The sequence below is a fragment of the Pseudophryne corroboree genome, chromosome 3 (assembly GCF_028390025.1).
Source record: "Pseudophryne corroboree isolate aPseCor3 chromosome 3, aPseCor3.hap2, whole genome shotgun sequence".
Lineage (NCBI taxonomy): Eukaryota > Metazoa > Chordata > Amphibia > Anura > Myobatrachidae > Pseudophryne > Pseudophryne corroboree.
In genome coordinates this window covers 656,309,214-656,334,567 of record NC_086446.1, presented here as the reverse complement: position 1 = coordinate 656,334,567, position 25,354 = coordinate 656,309,214, and the positions used below count along the sequence as shown (strand labels likewise).

Genomic DNA, 25,354 nt, shown 5'->3' with positions numbered 1-25,354 from the left:
GCTGCTATAACTAGCTAGTGAGCGATCAACTCGGAATGACCCCAGCAGTGCACTAATTGGGGTTCCCCGTCACTATACGAAGAAAACGACACCAAAAAAGTAAAGAAACTCATGTCGACCTTTTGACCTAGTACATGTCGACCTAATGACCCTAATGACTGTCGACCCAATGACCCATACCTGAATATGGAGAGTGGAGACATTTTCATTTCCAGTATTACATAAGGGAACTGTACCTGAAAATAATACGGGGGAGGGGGGGGGGGGGGGTTTGGGGGTAAGGTCTATACTACAGGCTCATCTCAATGTTCAGTAAAATCTATGTTTGATCAGTTAACATGACCTTCTTAACTACTGCCATCCTGTCCCTCTCACCTCATCCTAACCGCCCTGCTCTCACCATCTACCCTTTATCATCAGAACCATAACTACTACTTTCCGATCTACAGTTATCATTAACTCCCATCCTCAGTAATTAATAAAACAACAACTCCACCACTGATAAAACAGTACCATTCCATTCTGCATTATCAACATCCAACAGTAAACAGTCATCCCATACACCATCACTAACCCTACCCTTATTATTAACCCTTGCTCCACCACAATGCTGTACCTCCAAAAGGGATGTAGTTATGTGACTGGCGAGTCACATCACCGACTGCTAGGTCCCGCCTCCCTCCAAATCCTGAAAGTCAGCATGACAACTAGCAGGGACTATTCCCACTCGTGTTGGAATAGAAGCTGTGGCGAGTGCAGCTCACTATTAAGTCCGTAGCGTAGTGAGCGCAGCGAGCCTGTAAAGGGGCTTGTAACGCTTGTCCGCCCCCCCATCCGGCATACCACCAGCGAATCCCGCTGTCGGTATACTGACTGACGGGATCCCCAGCGGCGGTCACGCATACCTAACCCCCTCTAAATTAGTGATAAGCGGATTCAGTTTTACTCGGTTCTCAAAACGGCATCTTATTGGCTCACGGATGTCACGTGTTTTGGATAGCCAATAAGATGCCGTATTGAGAACAGAGTAAAACCGAGTAAAACCGAATCCGCTCATCACTACTCTAAATACATCCATTCCCCTTTTGGTATTTCTGCACCACAGCCGAGCCCACTAGATCAGAGGGGGGTCCTGTATGTCGGGCATTCTGGAGCATCAATTAGAGGACTGTCAGTACATTGCTCTCTGCAGCTGCATACGCCAAGCCTTCTCCTGAGCACACCATGTGTGACACATCAGTGCTGGTTCACGCAGAACGTGGCTCCACAGACAAGAGGGATACCTGGGGTGTGTCAAGCCCGCCTCTAAATGGCTTCCATTCACATTGAATGTGGCAAAATCAGTGTTGCATAAATAATATATATATATATATATATATATATATATATATATATATATATATATATAAATAAATAATATATATATATATATATATATATATATATGTATTCCCTTGATGAAGTCCTGCTGATGACGGACGAAACGCGTTGGGACTACCTGCTGACATTTCCTCTTATGGACAGATAAGACATTTATCACTCTGAATTCTGTACGCATGCATTCCAGTTATTTATGGACAGATAAGCTTGATATAATCTTTTATCCTGTACGCATGATATACAGCTATTCACATATTTTTATGCATTTTTATGTCATTTTGTGTATTAAATAATTTATTTTTTATATATACACTGCCTAGGCTATATATTGATTGCATACTTGGGAATATGCTATTTCCCTAATTAAGCCTAAATGTTTTATAGCCAGTGATATATTTTGATATTGTACAAAAAAAACAGTACACACTATGTTCGCTCTTCTTTTTTTCAACATGTATTAAGCATCAAAGAAGCATCGCCTGAATTTAGCTTCTCTGGTTTTCAGATAAGTTTTTTTAACTGGTTCTAATATACCCACCCTTGATACCTTCATTTATATTCACCTTGTTATATAATTCACACTCTTGGGCGCTTATTCTCACCAATTCCTCTAAATCCTTATGTGTGCATGCCAAGCACATTTTTATGTATTATAAGCTGCCACTCACTTAATATTTTGAGAAGTGTTTTTATCCTATAATCATATTTTTACAAAAAGGTTATTTTTAAATTTAAGGTATAGACAACACAAAGCCGCACCGAAGCGCCGTAGTCTTTATTTATATATATATATATATATATATATATATATATATATATCAACAAACTAGAGTCTAAGTGCGCTAATGGATAGTACTGTATATCATAAATAAACAGATTTAAAAGATTCAACTTTCAGTTTTTTAATACATAAAAGCCACAATAGCATAAAACATCTGTGAGCATATAAACATCTCTTTACAGAATGTATAGACAATGTATATAAACAGTTTCTGTCAGATGGAAAATTCAAGTGAAACTTGAGATTCGTAGTAAATCTTCCTTAGTAGTATAGAATACAGATGGAATACAGTACTCGAACACAACCCAACGCGTTTCGTCCCTAACTGGGACTTCCTCAGGGGTAATATCTAAATGACAGAATACAGTCACTACACAATCTTTATTAGTGTGCAGTCATACAAATAATAGCTAACATAGCTATACATACCGAGTGCCAGATGTTTTTTTACAGATAATCCCAAAATAGTGTAAAAAGCTCACTGAATATAAAAGCAGGCAAAGGACCTGATAAAATGAAAAAGGAGTGGTGTATAAAATATTTTAGGGTCTCAGATAAATGTAGGAACAAAGTAACAAGATGAGGGAGGATGGGGATAATACGTACCAAAATGACTGGGAAAGCAGTTCAATATTATGAAGCCCCCAGTCACACAGAGTCCAGATAACAAATGGACAAATAGGTGACCTAAATTAAGAAAAACAATCCAGAACTTAAATGGACAAAGGTCTTAATGGAAAACTTATCGTTCTTTACGAAAAATAGACCGGGGTCAAAAGTTTATACATACCCAAAAACAATGTGGTTTAAAGTCTATCACTGACTCTATAAACCAGTCCCTGATGAGGGTGAGACCGCTCAGTAGTGGGTCAACCTATAATAATTTATAGATAATATTCAGTTGTTAAATAGATTCCTAAACTACATGCTTAGTTTAAGAGGGTTCCATTCGCATGTTGTGCTCATGGGCCCCACAACTAATAAGTAGAAGCAAAATTAAGACATAAAGATTCCCAAACTGTATCAGCAAATGCTAAGATTGGGGCAAGTGCTTGTTATTTAACAGTAAATATGACTAAAGCATGTATTAACCAAATTAACATATACAGGGTATGCATACAGAAACAGGATATTTAACATTCAGATTCCCAGTAGTGTTATGTGAAGGCAAAAAGGTCCAGTAATTACTCACAGCCAAATAGTGTAGTGGTCATCTCAAAGTCCAGAGTGATAGTGAAAGGGCTAAGCCTTAGTGGGTATTTATACTTAATACCCTATGACATCACTTCCTTCCATAATAAAGTGTTAAGGAGAGACAAAAGGTTGTTATACCCTGCAAAGAAATTCCCCAAGATGTGAAGATGTATACTAAATAAATGTGTGACACTGTTTAAGTGGTTAACAGAAAAAATGGAGCTTGAATAGAAGTGTTATAAACTTAAAAGAAAGCCTGTGGAACGCAAAACCGCGATGCGCTCCAGGGGCCGGAAGTCACGTGACCAGGGCCTCCGTGACCGGAAGCGCCTGTGGAACGTAAAACCGCAATGCGCTCCAGAGGCCGGAAGTCACGTGACCGGGGCCTCCGTGACCGGAAGCGCCGACTACCCGCGTGACTTCAAGGGGCCGCACCAGCCAGCAAATAAATATATAAATGCGGCTCTCAATACTTACAAAGCGCGTCTGGTTCGGTGTACGTGGAACGCACACACAGACTGCGCTCCACTGTAACCTAGCAACCATAGTATGGTGCAAGTGATAAAAAACGTGAACAATAAAGAGGTGAATTAAAGATTATGCTTGCTGGCCTTACTTTATTAATCAGGGGAATATTTGTATCAAAACTAAACTAAATAATAAACAATTATTTAAAGAACTTTATATTGATATCGTGCTTAGAAGATAGCGGTAAGGGCTGGATAATACCTAATGCAAATGATCCCTAAGACATCAAAGTGTAAAATTAAATATATGACCTATTTAACTAAGCCAGAATGAGACCTTATGGGATGCCATTCACAAAAATTAGATAACAATAATATCAGATGTAAATAAAGTGAGAAGAAAGCAACAAATAGAAAGGGTCCTGATAACTACCCAATGTAAAAATAGATGATATCTAATTATAAGTGTAAGTGTGGGGACTCATTGTGCCTTCACATTTACATTGTTTAGCTGGGTGATATGCAACATATATAGCAATACTCTTCTTGTATAATAGTCTGCAACATATTATAATCGCAGATCAATGAGCAGACAAGTTGTATTATACAAGAAGAGTATTGCTATATATGTTGCATATCACCCAGCTAAACAATGTAAATGTGAAGGCACAATGAGTCCCCACACTTACACTTATAATTAGATATCATCTATTTTTACATTGGGTAGTTATCAGGACCCTTTCTATTTGTTGCTTTCTTCTCACTTTATTTACATTTGATATTATTGTTATCTAATTTTTGTGAATGGCATCCCATAAGGTCTCATTCTGGCTCAGTTAAATAGGTCATATATTTAATTTTACACTTTGATGTCTTAGGGATCATTTGCATTAGGTATTATCCAGCCCTTACCGCTATCTTCTAAGCACGATATCAATATAAAGTTCTTTAAATAATTGTTTATTATTTAGTTTAGTTTTGATACAAATATTCCCCTGATTAATAAAGTAAGGCCAGCAAGCATAATCTTTAATTCACCTCTTTATTGTTCACGTTTTTTATCACTTGCACCATACTATGGTTGCTAGGTTACAGTGGAGCGCAGTCTGTGTGTGCGTTCCACGTACACCGAACCAGACGCGCTTTGTAAGTATTGAGAGCCGCATTTATATATTTATTTGCTGGCTGGTGCGGCCCCTTGAAGTCACGCGGGTAGTCGGCGCTTCCGGTCACGGAGGCCCCGGTCACGTGACTTCCGGCCTCTGGAGCGCATTGCGGTTTTACGTTCCACAGGCGCTTCCGGTCACGGAGGCCCTGGTCACGTGACTTCCGGCCCCTGGAGCGCATCGCGGTTTTGCGTTCCACAGGCTTTCTTTTAAGTTTATAACACTTCTATTCAAGCTCCATTTTTTCTGTTAACCACTTAAACAGTGTCACACATTTATTTAGTATACATCTTCACATCTTGGGGAATTTCTTTGCAGGGTATAACAACCTTTTGTCTCTCCTTAACACTTTATTATGGAAGGAAGTGATGTCATAGGGTATTAAGTATAAATACCCACTAAGGCTTAGCCCTTTCACTATCACTCTGGACTTTGAGATGACCACTACACTATTTGGCTGTGAGTAATTACTGGACCTTTTTGCCTTCACATAATACTACTGGGAATCTGAATGTTAAATATCCTGTTTCTGTATGCATACCCTGTATATGTTAATTTGGTTAATACATGCTTTAGTCATATTTACTGTTAAATAACAAGCACTTGCCCCAATCTTAGCATTTGCTGATACAGTTTGGGAATCTTTATGTCTTAATTTTGCTTCTACTTATTAGTTGTGGGGCCCATGAGCACAACATGCGAATGGAACCCTCTTAAACTAAGCATGTAGTTTAGGAATCTATTTAACAACTGAATATTATCTATAAATTATTATAGGTTGACCCACTACTGAGCGGTCTCACCCTCATCAGGGACTGGTTTATAGAGTCAGTGATAGACTTTAAACCACATTGTTTTTGGGTATGTATAAACTTTTGACCCCGGTCTATTTTTCGTAAAGAACGATAAGTTTTCCATTAAGACCTTTGTCCATTTAAATTCTGGATTGTTTTTCTTAATTTAGGTCACCTATTTGTCCATTTGTTATCTGGACTCTGTGTGACTGGGGGCTTCATAATATTGAACTGCTTTCCCAGTCATTTTGGTACGTATTATCCCCATCCTCCCTCATCTTGTTACTTTGTTCCTACATTTATCTGAGACCCTAAAATATTTTATACACCACTCCTTTTTCATTTTATCAGGTCCTTTGCCTGCTTTTATATTCAGTGAGCTTTTTACACTATTTTGGGATTATCTGTAAAAAACATCTGGCACTCGGTATGTATAGCTATGTTAGCTATTATTTGTATGACTGCACACTAATAAAGATTGTGTAGTGACTGTATTCTGTCATTTAGATATTACCCCTGAGGAAGTCCCAGTTAGGGACGAAACGCGTTGGGTTGTGTTCGAGTACTGTATTCCATCTGTATTCTATACTACTAAGGAAGATTTACTACGAATCTCAAGTTTCACTTGAATTTTCCATCTGACAGAAACTGTTTATATACATTGTCTATACATTCTGTAAAGAGAGGTTTATATGCTCACAGATGTTTTATGCTATTGTGGCTTTTATGTATTAAAAAACTGAAAGTTGAATCTTTTAAATCTGTTTATTTATGATATACAGTACTATCCATTAGCGCACTTAGACTCTAGTTTGTTGGTTTGTTATCTTAGGGCCCCACCTAACAGGGGGTTCGTCTAAGTTGCAGCTCAGTTTCGCTCCACGTAGCGCCTAAGGGTACCCCTTGTTTTTCTATCTATATATATATATACACATATACACACATACATATACACACATACATATACACACATAAATAGTTTTATATCCATTAAATTACTTCTGTTTCCATTTATTGAAGTAGTACAAAGTCACATCAAAATTAGAGATGAGCGGATTCGGTTTTACTCGGTTCTCAAAACGGCATCTTATTGGCTCATGGATGTCACGTGTTTTGGATAGCCAATAAGATGCCGTTTTGAGAACAGAGTAAAACCGAATCCGCTCATCTCTAATCAAAATACAACCTCCTTGCACTGTATAATGCATTTTTATACTTTGACGCAAAAACTAGACCCCATCTAGTGCCCTCGTAAATGCGGGTACAACTGCGGAACGGTGGTGACATCACAAAAGGTCATTTGTGCACCAGTTTCCCACTTTTGAGATCTGTAGATAACCCTACAAACTAGCATCGTCATAACTCAGAAATAAGAAACATGGAATCTGATTTTACACACATTACTTCTGCTCCCTCTTGCCAAGCAGTCTGCACAAATCAGGAGCAATGAAATAATGTAACAGACTTTAGCAATTAGGCCACAATGTACACCGTCTTACAGAGAGAAATAATTACAACTGTGCATTACCAAGTAATAAATAGGACTCTCACCTTCACAGCGGCAGTCACAGCAGCAGTAGCAGCTAGATTCAAGCCTTGCTTGCCAAAATTCACCATCGTTTCATAACCTTTCTCCTTGGCTTGTACAATGTAGTCATCAATCTCCTATTCAGGAAACAGAGAGCATCTGCCGTTACTCACAAGATTATTAAGAATGTACTACTGCAATATCAATCACAAAGCTGCAAAACTTTACCAGCTGCTGCACAGATGCAATCATATTACTCCCTTCCACTGACCTTTCTGTTAATAAGAATTCTCAGTTATTTCACGCTTAAAAACATCCTAATTTCCTACTGAATTTGGTTCATTTACAAGATTCATAAAAATGACTCAGTGCTACATAAATATTTCATAGTTGAAAAGGGAAGTCCGTATAAGCAAGGCCGCATTTTCCCAATGCCTCTCTCATCCTTTGTGGTCAGAATCGGACCATGAGGTCAAGTAACTTCTTTATTTTTACATTTTTTGCCCTAATCGTGAAACATATATGGCAATACTGTAAAATGACATTAGAATTTTCTGCTAGAGTAGTAACAGTACTGTATAAATGGTTTCAATAATATTATTCTATATAAATAAGTAGCACCCATTATGCAATGCATACCAAGTTGATGAGATTATAAATGCACTTACTGGTGGGTTCTCCCTTGCAACATTTTTCTAGATATATTAGCTTTTTCTGCTGCTTTCTGGAGAGAAGAAAATACGTACAAATTGGATTGGGAGCTTGAAGAGCTCTCGCATCCACATTTATATTTATCCACTGTTACTATGGCCTTGACCAACAGAAAACAAAATGTTGTAGTGCTCTGCAAAAACAACCCAAAGTGCTGTAGAGAAGGTGCTAGAGGTACATGTTGTGTTCATGCAATTGTTTTTTCAAACTGTGGGAAATGTTTTTAACATTAAGTGACCATGGGCCTAATTCAGACCTGATCGCTAGGGTGCATTTTTTCGCATCCCTGCGATCAGGTATTTGTCGCCTACAGGGGAGGGGGAAATCGCTGTGCAGGCGTGCGATTGCATGTGCAGGAGAGCTGCACAAACAGAAGTTTATGCAGTCTCTGCACAGCCCAGGACTTACTCTTCCAGTACAATGATCAGGGCCGGAGCGGACGTCAGAAACCCTACCTCCAAACGTCTGGTCCCTCCTGCGTTTCTCCACCCACAAACGGCCTCTTCCTGTCAGTCACCTTGCGATCACCCGTGCGATCACTTTTCTCGCACCATCTTGTCGCTGCCCGGCGCTCCCCGCGCTGCGGACCGATGTGCCTGCGCATTGCGGTGCATATGCATGCGCAGTTCAGAACTGATCGCAGGCTGTATGAAAACGCTGCCTAGCGATCAGATCTGAATTAGGCCCCATGTCTTTTAACGTTACTGTGAGCAGTGTTGAGTGGGAGTGAAATGTCGAGCCAAAGCAAACATATAAACCTTAAAAAATGTATTTCAATTTGAGAATGAAATTTTTTTTGCAGGATAAAAGATGTTTTATGTATTATGTTAATTAGAATACACTGCATAGGTCTAAAGCTGGATACACACTCCACGATCCTGAATTGTGGTCGACGGCACAATATGCCGGTTGACCGTACACAGTGGACGATAAATTGTGCGACCTCTCGATATTTTGTTCAGTGGCCACATCCAGCATACAAACTTGTTAATGATTTGTTGTTCAAATCGGACTCTATATATCATCCAATAAATCATCTAGTGTGTACACAACTTACACACTAGACGATCTATTGGACAATTTGTCAAATTTGACTAACAAATCGTCTGCATCGTCAAGTGTGTATGCACTATAGCACACTCCCGTATGTCGTTACTCGCATATTCGGATCAGTCGGTGGTGCAGGCAGATCTAAACATATCTTTAACGGCAGCATGCTCCTGGATGTGACCACTGAACAATATATTGCGCGGTCGCGCAATATATCGTTCAGTGTGCATAGCCAACAGACATATCGTCGTCTCAGTCATTGCGTTAGCCACAATCCAAGGTCGTCTAGTGTGTATCCAACTTTAGAAGGCAAATGGTATGGGGTTTACATAATATATATATATATATATATATATATATTGCTCATAAGTTTACATACCCTAGCAGAATTTGTGATTTTCTGGCCATTTGTCAGAGAATATGAATGATAACTCACAAACTTTTCTTTCACTAATGGTTAGTGGTTGGGTGAATTCATTTATTGTCAAACAGAAACTACCCAAATGACCCTGATCAAAAGTTTACATACCCTGGAGATTTTGTCCTGATAACATGCACACAAGTTGACACAAACGGGTTTGAATGGCTACTAAAGGTAACCATCCTCACCTATGATCTGTTTGCTTGCAATCAGTGTGTGTGTATAAAAGGTCAGTGAGTTTCTGGACTCCTGAAAACCCTTGCATCTTTCATCCAGTGCTGTACTGACGTGTCTGGATTCTAAATCATGGGGAAAGCAAAAGAATTGTCAAAAGGATCTGCGGGAAAAGGTAATTGAACTGTATAAAACAGGACAGGGATATAAAAAGATATCCAAGCAATTGAGAATGCCAGTCAGCAGTGTTCAAACTCTAATTAAGAAGTGGAAAATGAGGGATTCTGTGGAAAACAAATCACGGTCAGGTAGACCAACAAACATTTCAGCCACAACTGCCAGGAAAATTGTTCGGGATGCAAAGAAAAATCCATAAATAACTTCAGCTGAAATACAGGAGACTCTGAAAAAAAGTGGTGTGGTTGGTTTCAAGATGCACAATAAGGAGGCATTTGAAGAAAAATGGGCTGCATGGTCGAGTAGCCAGAAGAAAGCCATTACTACGCAAATGCCACAAAGCATCCCGCTTACAATACTCCAAACGGCATAGAGACAAGCCTCAAAACTTCTGGGACAAAGTTATTTGGAGTGATGAGACCAAAATTTTACTTTTTGGCCACAACCATAAACGTTACATATGGAGAGGAGTCAACAAGGCCTATGATAAAAGGTACACCATTCCTACTGTGAAACACGGAGATGGATCGCTGATGTTTTGGGGATGTGTGAGCTACAAAGGCACTGGAAACTTGACCAAAATTGATGGCAAGATGAATGCAGCATGTTATCAGAAAATACTGGAGGAAAATTTGCACTCATCAGCCCGGAAGCTGCGCATGGGACGTACTTGGACGTTCCAACATGACAATGATCCAAAACACAAGGCCAAGTCGACCGGTCATTGGCTACAGCAGAATAAAGTGAAGGTTCTGGAGTGGCCATCTCAGTCTCCTGACCTCAATATCATTGAGCCACTCTGGGGAGATCTCAAACGTGCAGTTCATGCAAGACAGCCCAAGAATTTACAGGAACTGGAGGCTTTTTGCCAAGAAGAATGGGCAGCTTTACCATCTGAGAAAATAAAGAGCCTCATCCACAACTACCACAAAAGACTTCAAGCTGTCATTGATGTTAAAGGGGGCAATACACGGTATTAAGAACTGGGGTATGTAAACTTTTAATCAGAGTCATTTGGGTATTTCTGTTGTCATTATGATTTAAAAAGAGTAAACATAGTAGTTTGACAATAAATGGCTTCACCCAACCACTAACCATGAGTGAAAGAAAAGTTTGTGAGTTATCATTCCTATTCTCTGACAAATGGCAAGAAAATCACAAATTCTGCTAGGGTATGTAAACTTATGAGCACAACTGTATATATATATATATAAAACAAACATTTTTTCAATTAGATATTAACTTAATGATGTTTTCATGACTGTAAATTAAACCTGGCAAGCAGATCCTGATTAAAACCTCACAGGGTGCTAAAAGAGATACTTATTTGGCTACTCCCTTTTACACTAAAAACAGGTTGGGGTAATCCAGTCCTCTCTGCATTTTCTGGACTGTAGACTGGAGCCTATGTTGCCTAGTGTACAGTCCAGCTCTGCTGAAGAGTTCATAACTACGCAATACTATAGTTCTGTAGTAACCTAGATCATCTACGTACAGGTTGAGTTACACACATCTAAAAATTCCGTAATATGGAATATTTTCCGAAATAGGGAACTTTTTTTGAGCCTGACTGAGAAAGTGACACCTTTGCTTTCTGATGGGTGTGGTATAACAGATCTACAATGTCTGGCTAGACAGTCAATAGGTCGACAACATACGGTCGACATACATTAGGTCAACAGGTACAAAAGGTTGATGCAATGTTTTTTGAGGCCACATCTTGAATATTCTATGCCATGTAACCACCATCTGTACAAACACGTACACTCGCCACACATGGATAGTAAATCAAGTAAATGTTGGCAAAACATGTGAAAAACCCCAAAAAAAACATGCGTCAACAATTGTCATGATGACTTTTGATTGTCTATATAGACATTGTAGATCTATCATCCGGATACCTTTTCTGATGGTCCAATATACACAAACTGTTTAATGCACAAAATTATTAATAATATTGTATAAAATGATCTTCAGGCTGTGTGTATAAGGTATATATGAAACAAATGCATTCTGTGTTTAGACTTCAGTCCCATCCCCTATATATCTCATTATGGGGTGCAAATATTCCATAATATAAAACATCTGATATGGGACAGAGGCTGTGTGTACTGTAGCTGCGGACAAAGTACAGTGAGAGCTTGTTGACGCAACCAGTGTGCACATTGGACAAGCGCAATTGTACCTGTTTGGAAATACATGGTGTGCAGGTAACTCAAACACTGGTGAAGTTATGAACGGTAGAGGACTACTGCAGGCCACATAATAAACTTGAAGTGTTGCAACTGTTATTTAAAAACAAGAGTACAGTGTACTGAATATAGTGCTTGCATTTCAAAATGTATGTTTACTATTTTACTTGTCAAGAGAGGGCTTCCCATAAGTTTATTAGCGTTAACCATCATTCAGCTTTTCACATGCTCCTAGCATATTCCTGGCACATCTACACCTGTTCCTTGCAAGGAGGGGATTGGGAGGTGGATTGGGAGGGGGAGGGGGGGGGGGGGGGGGAGGGGAAGGGTTTGACTATGCAGAAATGGTCACATTTTGCAATTGTGGACAACTCCAACAAGGTAGAAAATACTTTTTCCAGGCACATCTTACAATTGCATTCATTTCTGAATTAGGGGCCTAATTTAGACCTGATCGCTGTGCTGTTAATTTTGCTGTCCTGCAATCAGATAGTAGCCACCCTTGAGGGAGTGTAAATTGGCCCCGTGCAAGTGTACGCTGTGCTACAAATGTCCCTCAGTCAGTGGACAGCTGCAAATCCGTTCACAAGTTACTCACCATGGAATGGTTTTTCCAGTGTGTGCAGTCTGTGCGTAGCCCAGGACTTACTCCTACAGTCCGAAAAAGAACGTGCTGATCGGGTCCGGAGCAGACGCCACACACCCTCCCAGAAAACGCTTGGGAATGCCTGCGTTTTCCCTGACACTCCCAGAAAACTGCCAGTTAGCACCCACAAACAGCCTCTTCCTGTCAATCTTTTGCCCCAGCTTGTAGCTGTTTGGTGACGCGCTTGTGCATTTTGTTGCATACATAAACGGACAGCAGCGATCAAGTCTGAATCGGGAACCAGACCCTGCGTGTATGCATGTGAAACCAAACAGAGCTTACCTTTTCTTTTGAAGAGAGGAGAGGATGCAAAAATTTCCTGTACAACAAGCTGGCTCCTCTAGTGTACGGTGATAATAACCAGATAACAAAAGCAACCTTCAGCTCATAATACAAAGGGAACCTATGAACAACAACAGGAAAAATACAAAGTCACTCACATTTCTCTTATATCTATAAACTGAGCACGTAAACCAAGCAGAAAACATTTTGTATGGATGTATTCGAGATCACCTTTATTTATGGTCACTAAAACATTAAGAAACAGCATATGTGAAATTACACTGCAATCTCATAGCTCTAATATACTGTAAATACATAAAATACAAATATTAACAACTAAATCTAAACATTGCAGATGGAAAGAAACTATTTTGCAACCTGCTACTATGGCAAGTTCCTTAGAGAGCAACAAGGAAATAAGGGAGACACATGGAGGACTGGGATCAGCAACGATCTAATTAGCTTTTACTAAGTATCTTCTAGCAAACATGTCCCCCGCTTTAACCACCCTAATCAAGGATGTGGCGTTTCCACATCATGCCATGATAGCGTACGTTAAGAGGCTCTCATTTACGCAGCTATGAAGATCTATAATACATCTTAATTAAAGCAACATTCACACCCAGCTAGGATTCAATAAATATTATTATAGGGCCTGATTTAGAGGTGGACGGTTCACAGCGGCTGAGTGATATTATGTAAGAGCCACAGGAGGAGTCTTAAGTAAAAATACGCCCACTGCCGGCTTCTATGATCCACTGCTGTGTCCAAACATGCAGTATCTGTTCACCAGCAGACAGCATTGACCATCTGAGCAACCCTAATGTTAGTTAGAACGGTTGCCAGAACTCTGCTACAGAGGCCGGTAAATCTGCATCGGAAATCGATCAATGAGGAAGCCAATCAGGCTGCGATGTCCAGGACGCTACAACCAGGACTGTAGTGACATTGCAGAACATGTGCACTGTGGCCGCGACACATAAGCACTGCCGAAAACATTGGTCAATCGCAATTGAGACTGAAAGGGGGGAGGTTCAGGGGAAATATAAGGAAAAATTACTTCACAGAAAGGGTAGTGGATAAGTGGAATAGCCTCCCATCAGAGGTGGTAGAGGCTAAGACTGTAGGGCAATTTAAACATGCTTGGGACAGGCATATGAATATCCTTACAAAGAATTAAGGTTAAAAAAGGGTTGAGATTGCCTAAAGGATAAAATAAAACAGGGCAGACTAGATGGGCCAAGTGGTTTTTATCTGCCGTCAAATTCTATGTTTCTATGTTTCTATGTAACTGATTCAATCCTCATGTGCAGGGCTGAATCAGCCCCAGAGGACAGTTTTTAAATGACTAATAACAGTCAATGCTCAGCGTAATCTCATACATTTTACTGAAGACCTTACGTTAGTTACAAACAGGCTGGGCAATAAGGGGTTGTATGTAGACAAAAAGGAAAATACCAAATGAATCATACAAAGAGTAAAAATAGATTATATCTGCCTCGCTGCACAGAAACCAGTTCTGAGCCAACCAAGTAAGAGAAGGTCAGCTAAGGACAGTGAGACAGAATAAAAGTAGGCAAAAAACATCCTGGAAATCTTTGACATGTTGAGAGGAATCTGTGAGTGACATACGTGGCATGTTTGCCGACCCTGTCTAACCAGTAAGACTGAAGAAATGTGCCCAGTATTTCTAAGGGGCCCTACTCACTGGCCGACCCGCCGCCGAGCTGCCCGACGGCGGATACAGCCGACGAGCGACCCGGCGGCGGGGGGGCAGTGACGGGGGGAGTGAAGTTTCTTCACTCCCCCCGTCACGCGGCTGCATTGAAGTGCAGGCAAATATGGACGAGATCGTCCATATTGGCCTGCATGCACAGCCGACGGGAGACCAGCGATGAACGAGCGCGGGGACGCGCATCGTTCATCGCTGGAGTCTCCACACTGAAAGATATGAACGAGTTCTCGTTCATTTATGAACGAGATCGTTCATATCTTTCAAAAAATCGCCCAGTGTGTAGGGCCTATAACTTGTCATACTTCTACATTACCCCCTTCATCTACAGCTTTGTCTCCTGTGTGAATGTGCAGACATGTACAACAGCTCTGGGGCTAGTATATTGGAACAAAGCAGAACAGAACATCTACTTCTTAAAATGTCAGTTACACCCTTAGGATGTTAAAGCAGAAAAACACAAAAGTCACAAATTGGCCCAAGTTCCTGTGTCATATTTGTCAATATTACGTGCAGCTGCTATAGGTTTTGAAAATTGGTATAGCCAGATTTATCATCCCCATATGGATCTAATTATTATGGGCATTACAAACCTAAAATCATTTTGTGATTTTGGAATCAACAAGCTCCAAAACAGAGATCCTGTGATTAATCTCAGGATTGGGATTTAGAAAGAAATGGTTTAAAAAAACAAAAAACAAAAAGGATTACATTGTATAATATATTTTTCATTTCTTCTACACTCCTGCCCTCCATTTTCTATCTCCTGTCTTTCTCTACTATCCAGACCCACCACTTCTGACCTCTTTAACATCCAGCCACCCCCCAATCCTCTCCTTAATGCCCTCCAAATACCCTCTGTCCTCTCTGCTAGGTATCTCCTCCATCCTTACCATCTCCCCCCCTTTGTGCTATTAATGTTCTCCTTCCTCCCCTGACACTTTTCACTTACCTTATTCACATAGTGGCATTCAGACGAGGTTTCTCTCACTGTACTCCTGCAGGCCCAGCTGCAGTAGTGGAGGTAGAGTCCTGCGATGCGGCTCAGTCACTGATTGGCCTGGAGTACACCACACAGTGATGACATCACCACATTCCAGGCTTATCAGTGACTGAGAGCAGCTATATCACAGGGCTCAATCTATTCTACCATGGGAAGCTTGGAGAGCCCGAGAGGACTGGTCAACACTACAGGAACTGAGAAGGTAAGTAGCAACCCACTGCTGCTGACCCAGTCTACTGTGTGTTTGGAATCATGTAATACTAAATATTATACTTAAATATTATTATAATCCTGGGTATTTGTAGGACCCAAAATCATCCGGTTTTGTCATCACTATTCATAACCCTTAACAGAACTTTATAGTCACTTTTTTCCATTAGAAAAATAAAAAAAATGAAACTATACAAAAAACATAGAATTACACGTGGCAAATGATTTCTACATTCAGTCCTCTAAGCTATTTACTGTATATGACCTTGTTGCACTACGGCACAATGAAATCACCCCCGGCATATGACTGCAGAGGTGGAAACAAATGCCCACGTATAAAATACAGCATTCCAAGCTCCTTACTGAACACTGTGAAACACAGCTCTGGCAGAGGAGAAGGAACATATGCAGTCAATTATACATTGAAGGCTGATGCCAAATCCATTTTTGTGTATGGTGCTGGCCCCTGAAAGATCAGGCAGGGTGTGTGTTTTGTCCTCTGCTAATGGAAATAAACTCTGGGTAGAATTTCTAAACTTCTGGTGCTGGTCTGTGCGCTCTGCTGGGCAGTATAATTAATCCATATAAATAGAAGGGAATTATAAAAGGCCAGTGTGTTCATCTTTCAACAAAGATTACTTATTACTATATTACTTATTTATAGGTTATTAAAGTAAGGAGAAAAAGGCTACTGAAGGAGTGGAGGTTGTTTTCTGGTATTGCAGTTAACTGCATTTGTTTGAAAGATTTATGTCTGAAGATTATTTGCATTCTTCTTGTACCTCCAATACTCTGACCTCCTTATTTGGCCCCTCTCACTGGAACAATAATAATCACTGTGATGGTCACAGACTCGATCTTCCTATTTCAAGACTAAGGGGTATATGCAATTCCCGCTTATCGCGGCAATTTTTCACCCGTTTTTTAATTCGACCGTCGAATTCCTGCAAGTGGGTGCCGGAATTCAACATATTCAATAAAAAACGGATTCGACAGTCCCGCTGTCGAAAAACGGCCGATTTGACGGATTTTGATCCGATTTTTAAAAAACCGGAAAAACCCGAAAAAAAAATTGCGTGGGGTCCCCCCCTCCAAAGCATAACCAGCCTCGGGCTCTTCGAGCCGGTCCTGGTTCTAAAAATCCGGGGGGGAGGGGGGGGGAATTACAGGGGATCCCCCGTATTTTTAAAACCAGCACCGGGCTCTGCGCCTGGTGCAAAAAATACGGGGGACAAAGAGTAGGGGTCCCCCGTATTTTTTACACCAGCATCGGGCTCCACTAGCTGCACAGATAATGCCACAGCCGGGGGTCACTTTTATACAGCGCCCTGCGGCTGTGGCATTAAATATCCAACTAGTCACCCCTGGCCGGGGTACCCTGGGGGAGTGGGGACCCCTTCAATCAAGGGGTCCCCCCCAGCCACCCAAGGGCCAGGGGTGAAGCCCGAGGCTGTCCCCCCCATCCAAGGGCTGCGGATGGGGGGCTGATAGCCTTGAGAAAATTGAAAGAATATTGTTTTTTCCAGTACTACTACAAGTCCCAGCAAGCCTCCCCCGCAAGCTGGTACTTCGAGAACCACAAGTACCAGCATGTGGGAGAAAAACGGGCCCGCTGGTACCTGTAGTTCTACTGGAAAAAAAATACCCAAATAAAAACAGGACACGCACACCGTGAGAGTAAAACTTTATTTCACACATGTCGACACACACACATACTTACCTATGTTCACACGCCGACCTCTGTCCACTTGTCCAAGTAGAATCCACGTGTACCTGTGAATAAAATTATACTCACCTCAATCCAGTGTCCGGATCTTTTAAAATAATCCTCGTACTTGGCAAAACAACAAAACGAACACCCGGACCAAACGGACTGAAAGGGATCCCATGTTTACACATGGGACCCCTTTCCCCGAATGCAGAGACCCCCCCGTGACTGCTGTCACAGAAAGGTCCCTTCAGCCAATCAGCGAGCGCAACGTCCTGGCACTCTGCTGATTGGCTATGCGCGTCTGAGCTGTCAGACAGCGCATCGCAAAACCCCCCCATTATATTCAATGGTGGGAACTTTGCGGTCAGCGGTGAGGTCACCCGCGGTCAGCGGCTGACCGCGGGTAACCCCACCGCTGACCGCAAAGTTCCCACCATTGAATATAATGGAGAGGCTTTGCGATGCGCTGTCTGCCAGCAGACGCGCATACAGCCAATCAGGAGAGTGCCACGAAGTAGCGCTTCCTGATTGGCTGAAGGGACATTTCTGTGACAGCAGTCACGGGGGGGTCTCTGCATTCGGGGAAAGGGGTCCCATGTGTAAACATGGGACCCCTTTCAGTCCGTTTGGTCCGGGTGTTCGTTTTGTTGTTTTGCCAAGTACGAGGATTATTTTAAAAGATCCGGACACTGGATTGAGGCGAGTATAATTTTATTCACAGGTACACGTGGATTCTACTTGGACAAGTGGACAGAGGTCGGCGTGTGAACATAGGTAAGTATGTGTGTGTGTTGACATGTGTGAAATAAAGTTTTACTCTCACGGTGTGCGTGTCCTGTTTTTATTTGGGTATTTTTTTCCAGTAGAACTACAGGTTCCAGCGGCCCCGTTTTTCTCCCGCATGCTGGTACTTGTGGTTCTCCAAGTACCAGCTTGCGGGGGGGAGGCTTGCTGGGACTTGTAGTACTACTGGAAAAAACAATATTCTTTCAATTTTCTCAAGGCTATCAGCCCCCCATCCGCAGCCCTTGGATGGGGGGGGGGGGGACACAGCCTCGGGCTTCACCCCTGGCCCTTGGGTGGCTGGGGGGGGACACCCCTTGATTGAAGGGGTCCCCACTCCCCCAGGGTACCCCGGCCAGGGGTGACTAGTTGGATATTTAATGCCACGGCCGCATGGCGCTGTATAAAAGTGACCCCCGGCTGTGGCATTATCTGTCCAGCTAGTGGAGCCCGATGCTGGTGTAAAAAATACGGGGGACCCCTACTCTTTTTGTCCCCCGTATTTTTTGCACCAGGCGCAGAGCCCGGTGCTGGTTTTAAAAATACGGGGGATCCCCTGTCATTTTTCCCCCCGGATTTTTAGAACCAGGACCGGCTCGAAGAGCCCGAGGCTGGTTATGCTTAGGAGGGGGGACCCCACGCAATTTTTTTTCTGATTTTTACCATTCCATTTAAAAAAAAATAATAATAATATTTTAAAAAATATATAAATAATACTTGTGCCTCCAAAATAGACAAACCAAGTACCTAATCCCTTCTAATATAAATAGATATGCTATTACCAATAAAAAAAAAAACACAAAAAAAAAAACATGTTTTAAAAAATTTTTATTACATTCCGCCACCAAAGTGTGGCAGATTGAAAAGGACAAATTTACTGTCTAAAAGCACGGTTGTCGAATTTCCAAACTTCAATTGAATATACTTTTGTCGAATTGCCGCATTTGTACCATTGCAAAAATGTCGAATTTGACAAATGTCGAATTTCAAAAAGTCGAATTTGGAAAGTCCGTTTTTTTGACGAAAAGTACTGAATTGCAGTCGATTTTTTTTTGGGGCGAAAATGTCCAGTTTTTCGACATTTTCGGGAATTCGACCGCAATTGCATATACCCCTAAAAAGGTTTTCTTACCAGTCTTTCCCCTCTCTCAAACAAGCATCTGTCCACCTGGAGGCTGTCCTACAACACATTAACATCTGCTCACTGGAACGCTGCCAAGCCCCAATACACACATAGAAATTCGACACTTTTCAACAACTCTCTACCTCTCTGCAACAATAACTACTCAGGTATTTCTATAGTTTCCTCTACAGGAGTTACATGTTAACCAAACCTTAGCAACAGCCTTTGGTCAAGTGGCTCCAGCTACTATTTCTTCTTGGCGTCCGTTAAAACTTCGCTGATGAAAATAGTGTACAGTACATCCTGAAAAATATGGATATTAACACTTCTACAGTAACCCTCTAGCCACTGCCAAATATGCAGTACATAGGGGCAGATGTATTAAGCCTGGAGAAGTGATAAAAAAGTGATTAGTGGAAGGTGATAACGCGCCAGTCAATCAGCTCCTATCATTTTCAAAACCGTAATGATTGGCTGGTGCATTATCAACTTCCACTTATCACTTCTTTATTACTGCTCCAGGCTTAATACATCTGCCCCATGATTCCTTCACTAAGCTATATAACACCTTCTATTCATTTTATGCCAGAAATGAAGAGGAAGTATCTACTCTCTTCTCGCACTGTACAACCTGCCTATTAGACCATTTTCCTTTATAAATCAGTCTTACTGCTGTCTCCTGTGCTCATCCCAGGCAACTTCTAACCTCTATCTCCAAACTGGTATCTCTTATTATTCAAGCATTCCATAACTGGCCTGTGGTAAATCGACAAGAAAACAAACATACAAAATGCTGAACCAAATTTTCTCGCCAATCACCACATCTCTTAAATCCCATGCCCCTCCAAGCTTCTTGGAAAACATGCCTACTCTTGGCTCATCTGCTTCCTTTACTCCCACAAATCTACTGGACCTTCCTCAGTACAACTTTCACAACTCTGCACAGAGACTGCACGTACTAAAGTGGGCAACGATTTCATCACTGCTAAAACTTAAGGCTTCTAATTTTCCTGGATCATTCTACTGTATAACACTATTCAGAGTCTATTACCGGGGAAGGAAGCAGTTTTCTCCGGAAAACAATATCATTTTATAAATCCCTTCTTATAGACAATAAAATAAAAAGACTACTAAAGCATGAACTTAAGAGCATAGAAGTCATAAAAGTGTATATAAGCCAAGCAGATGTAGTGAAGCCATAGGTGGAGGTCGAGAATATTTAAGAAATGTAAAAAAAAAAAAAAAAGCAAAAACACCACCACCACAGATTTTCAGTGTTTTGTCTTTATCCTTTTGTGGAAGTGTGAAAATGTGATTTATAGCAATCACAAATACACACATACAAATCGCATTGCATAAAAATGTCAAACATCTAAAAATGTCACCAAGATCTCAAACAGTATTTACATGTGAGGATTGGGTTTCTGTAATCCATCATACCAGGTTATAATAAGAATTTACTTACCGATAATTCTATTTCTCATAGTCCGTAGTGGATGCTGGGGACTCCGTAAGGACCATGGGGAATAGCGGCTCCGCAGGAGACTGGGCACAAAGTAAAAAGCTTTAGGATTACCTGGTGTGCACTGGCTCCTCCCCCTATGACCCTCCTCCAAGCCTCAGTTAGGATACTGTGCCCGGACGAGCGTACACAATAAGGAAGGATTTTGAATCCCGGGTAAGACTCAAACCAGCCACACCAATCACACCGTACAACTTGTGATCTGAACCCAGTTAACAGCATGATAACAAAGGAGCCTCTGAAAAGATGGCTCACAACAATAATAACCCGATTTTTGTAACAATAACTATGGCCCTCATTCCGAGTCGTTCGCTCGGTAATTTTCATCGCATCGCAGTGAAATTCCGCTTAGTACGCATGCGCAATAATCGCACTGCGACTGCGCCAAGTAATTTTACAATGAAGATAGTATTTTTACTCACGGCTTTTTCTTCGCTCCGGCGATCGTAGTGTGATTGACAGGAAATGGGTGTTACTGGGCGGAAACACGGCGTTTTCGGGGCGTGTGGATAAAAACGCTACCGTTTCCGGAAAAAACGCAGGAGTGGCCGGAGAAACGGGGGAGTGTCTGGGCGAACGCTGGGTGTGTTTATGACGTCAAACCAGGAACGACAAGCACTGAACTGATCGCAGATGCCGAGTAAGTCTGAAGCTACTCTGAAACTGCTAAGTAGTTTGTAATCGCAATATTGCGAATACATCGGTCGCAATTTTAAGAAGCTAAGATACACTCCCAGTAGGCGTAGGCTTAGCCTGAGCAACTCTGCTAAATTCGCCTTGCGAGCGATCAACTCGGAATGAGGGCCTATGTACAAGTATTGGGATGGGCGCCCAGCATCCACTACGGACTATGAGAAATAGAATTATCGGTAAGTAAATTCTTATTTTCTCTAACGTCCTAAGTGGATGCTGGGGACTCCGTAAGGACCATGGGGATTATACCAAAGCTCCCAAACGGGCGGGAGAGTGCGGATGACTCTGCAGCACCGAATGAGAGAACTCCAGGTCCTCCTCAGCCAGGGTATCTAATTTGTAGAATTTAGCAAACGTGTTTGCCCCTGACCAAGTAGCTGCTCGGCAAAGTTGTAAAGCCGAGACCCCTCGGGCAGCCGCCCAAGATGAGCCCACTTTCCGTGTGGAATGGGCTTTTACAGATTTTGGCTGTGGCAGGCCTGCCACAGAATGTGCAAGCTGAATTGTACTACAAATCCAACGAGCAATCGTCTGCTTAGAAGCAGGAGCACCCAGCTTGTTGGGTGCATACAGGATAAACAGCGAGTCAGATTTTCTGACTCCAGCCGTCCTGGAAACATATATTTTCAGGGCCCTGACTACGTCTAGCAACTTGGAATCCTCCAAGTCCCTAGTAGCCGCAGGCACCACAATAGGCTGGTTTAAGTGAAATGCTGAAACCACCTTAGGAAGAAATTGAGGCCGAGTCCTCAATTCTGCCCTATCCGTATGAAAAATTAGGTAAGGGCTTTTATAGGATAAAGCCGCCAATTCTGAGACACGCCTGGCTGAAGCCAGGGCTAACAGCATTACCACTTTCCATGTGAGATATTTTAAGTCCACAGTGGTGAGTGGTTCAAACCAATGTGATTTTAGGAATCCCAAAACTACATTGAGATCCCAAGGTGCCACTGGAGGCACAAAAGGAGGCTGTATATGCAGTACCCCCTTGACAAACGTCTGAACTTCAGGAACTGAAGCTAGTTCTTTTTGGAAGAATATTGACAGGGCCGAAATTTGAACCTTAATGGACCCTAATTTTAGGCCCATAGACAGTCCTGTTTGCAGGAAATGCAGGAAACGACCCAGTTGAAATTTCTCTGTAGGGGCCTTCCTGGCCTCACACCACGCAATATATTTACGCCAAATACGGTGATAATGTTGCACAGTTACATCCTTCCTGGCTTTGATCAGGGTAGGGATGACTTCATCCGGAATGCCTTTATCCTTCAGGATCCGGCGTTCAACCGCCATGCCGTCAAACGCAGCCGCGGTAAGTCTTGAAAAAGACATGGTCCCTGCTGGAGCAGGTCCTTTCTTAGAGGTAGAGGCCACGGGTCTTCCGTGAGCATCTCTTGAAGTTCCGGGTACCAAGTCCTTCTTGGCCAATCCGGAGCCACGAGTATAGTCTTTACTCCTCTCCTTCTTATGATTCTCAATACCTTGGGTATGAGAGGTAGAGGAGGGAACACATACACTGATCGGTACACCCACGGTGTTACCAGAGCGTCCACAGCTATTGCCTGAGGGTCCCTTGACCTGGCGCAATATCTGTCCAGTTTTTTGTTGAGGCGGGACGCCATCATGTCCACCTTTGGTTTTTCCCAACGGTTCACAATCATGTGGAAGACTTCTGGGTGAAGTCCCCACTCCCCCGGGTGGAGATCGTGTCTGCTGAGGAAGTCTGCTTCCCAGTTGTCCACTCCCGGAATGAACACTGCTGACAGTGCTATCACATGATTTTCCGCCCAGCGAAGAATCCTTGCAACTTCCGTCATTACCCTCCTGCTTCTTGTGCCGCCCTGTCTGTTTACGTGGGCGACTGCCGTGATGTTGTCCGACTGGATCAACACCGACTGACCCTGAAGCAGAGGCCTTGCCTGACTTAGGGCATTGTAAATGGCCCTTAGTTCCAGGATATTTATGTGAAGTGACGTTTCCATGCTTGACCACAAGCCCTGGAAATTTTTTCCCTGTGTGACTGCTCCCTAGCCTCTCAGGCTGGCATCCGTGGTCACCAGGACCCAATCCTGAATGCCGAATCTGCGGCCCTCTAGGAGATGAGCACTCTGTAACCACCACAGGAGAGACACCCTTGTCCTTGGAGACAGGGTTATCCGCTGATGCATTTGAAGATGCGATCCGGACCATTTGTCCAGCAGATCCCACTGAAAAGTTCTTGCGTGGAATCTGCCGAATGGAATCGCTTCGTAAGAAGCCACCATCTTTCCCAGGACCTTTGTGCATTGATGCACTGACACCTGGCCTGGTCTTAGGAGGTTCCTGACTAGGTCGGATTACTCCCTGGCTTTCTCCTCCGGGAGAAACACCTTTTTCTGTACTGTGTCCAGAATCATCCCTAGGAACAGCAGACGCGTCGTCGGAATCAGCTGCGATTTTGGAATATTTAGAATCCAACCGTGCTGTCGTAGTACTATTTGAGATAGTGCTACTCCGACCTCTAACTGTTCTCTGGACCTTGCCCTTATCAGGAGATCGTCCAAGTAAGGGATAATTAAGACGCCTTTTCTTCGAAGAAGAATCATCATTTCGGCCATTACCTTGGTAAAGACCCGGGGTGCCGTGGACAATCCAAACGGCAGCGTCTGAAACTGATAATGACAGTTCTGTACCACAAACCTGAGGTACCCTTGGTGAGAAGGGCAAATTGGGACATGGAGGTAAGCATCCTTGATGTCCAGAGACACCATATAGTCCCCTTCTTCCAGGTTCGCTATCACTGCTCTGAGTGACTCCATCTTGAACTTGAACCTTCTTATGTAAGTGTTCAAGGATTTCAGATTTAAAATGGGTCTCACCGAGCCGTCCGGCTTCGGTACCACAAACAGCGTGGAATAATACCCCTTTCCCTGTTGTAGGAGGGGTACCTTGATTATCACCTGCTGGGAATACAGCTTGTGAATGGCTTCCAATATCGCCTCCCTGTCGGGGGGAGACGTTGGTAAAGCAGACTTCAGGAACCGGCGAGGGGGAGACGCCTCGAATTCCAATTTGTACCCCTGAGATACTACCTGCAGGATCCAGGGGTCCACTTGCGAGTGAGCCCACTGCGCGCTGAAAATCTTGAGACGGGCCCCCACCGTGCCTGAGTCCGCTTGTAAGGCCCCAGCGTCATGCTGAGGACTTGGCAGAAGCGGGGGAGGGCTTCTGTTCGTGGGAAGAGGCTGTCTGCTGCAGTCTTTTTCCCCTTCCTCTGCCCCGGGGCAGATATGAGTGGCCTTTTGCCCGCTTGCCCTTATGGGGACGAAAGGACTGAGCCTGAAAAGACGGTATCTTTTTCTGCTGCGAGGTGACTTGGGGTAGAAAGGTGGATTTCCCGGCCGTTGCCGTGGTCACCAAGTCCGATAGACAGACCCCAAATAACTCCTCCCCTTTATACGGCAATACTTCCATATGCCGTTTGGAATCCGCATCCCCTGACCACTGTCGCGTCCATAATCCTCTTCTGGCAGAAATGGACATCGCACTTACTCTTGATGCCAGAGTGCAAATATCCCTCTGTGCATCTCGCATATATAGAAACGCATCTTTTAAACGCTCTATAGTCAATAATA

General features: G+C 42.7%; 1 protein-coding gene and 1 long non-coding RNA gene across 2 annotated transcripts in view; one reads left to right on the top strand and one right to left on the bottom strand.

Annotated features, from left to right (window-relative positions):
- REEP3 (receptor accessory protein 3) overlaps nucleotides 1–25,354 on the bottom strand; it is a 211,547-nt gene that overhangs the window by 44,248 nt on the left and 141,945 nt on the right. Inside the window, exons 4-5 of the mRNA XM_063961825.1 lie at nucleotides 12,964–13,084; nucleotides 7,334–7,447 (exon numbers count right to left, since the gene is read on the bottom strand). Of these exons, the coding sequence (XP_063817895.1) occupies nucleotides 7,334–7,447; nucleotides 12,964–13,084 (235 nt within the window). The remainder of the gene's footprint in view (nucleotides 1–7,333; nucleotides 7,448–12,963; nucleotides 13,085–25,354) is intronic.
- Nucleotides 15,804–25,354, top strand: part of LOC135056523 (uncharacterized) — a 43,693-nt gene continuing 34,142 nt past the window's right edge. The window contains exon 1 of the long non-coding RNA XR_010244002.1: nucleotides 15,804–15,900. This is a non-coding gene — a long non-coding RNA (uncharacterized LOC135056523). The remainder of the gene's footprint in view (nucleotides 15,901–25,354) is intronic.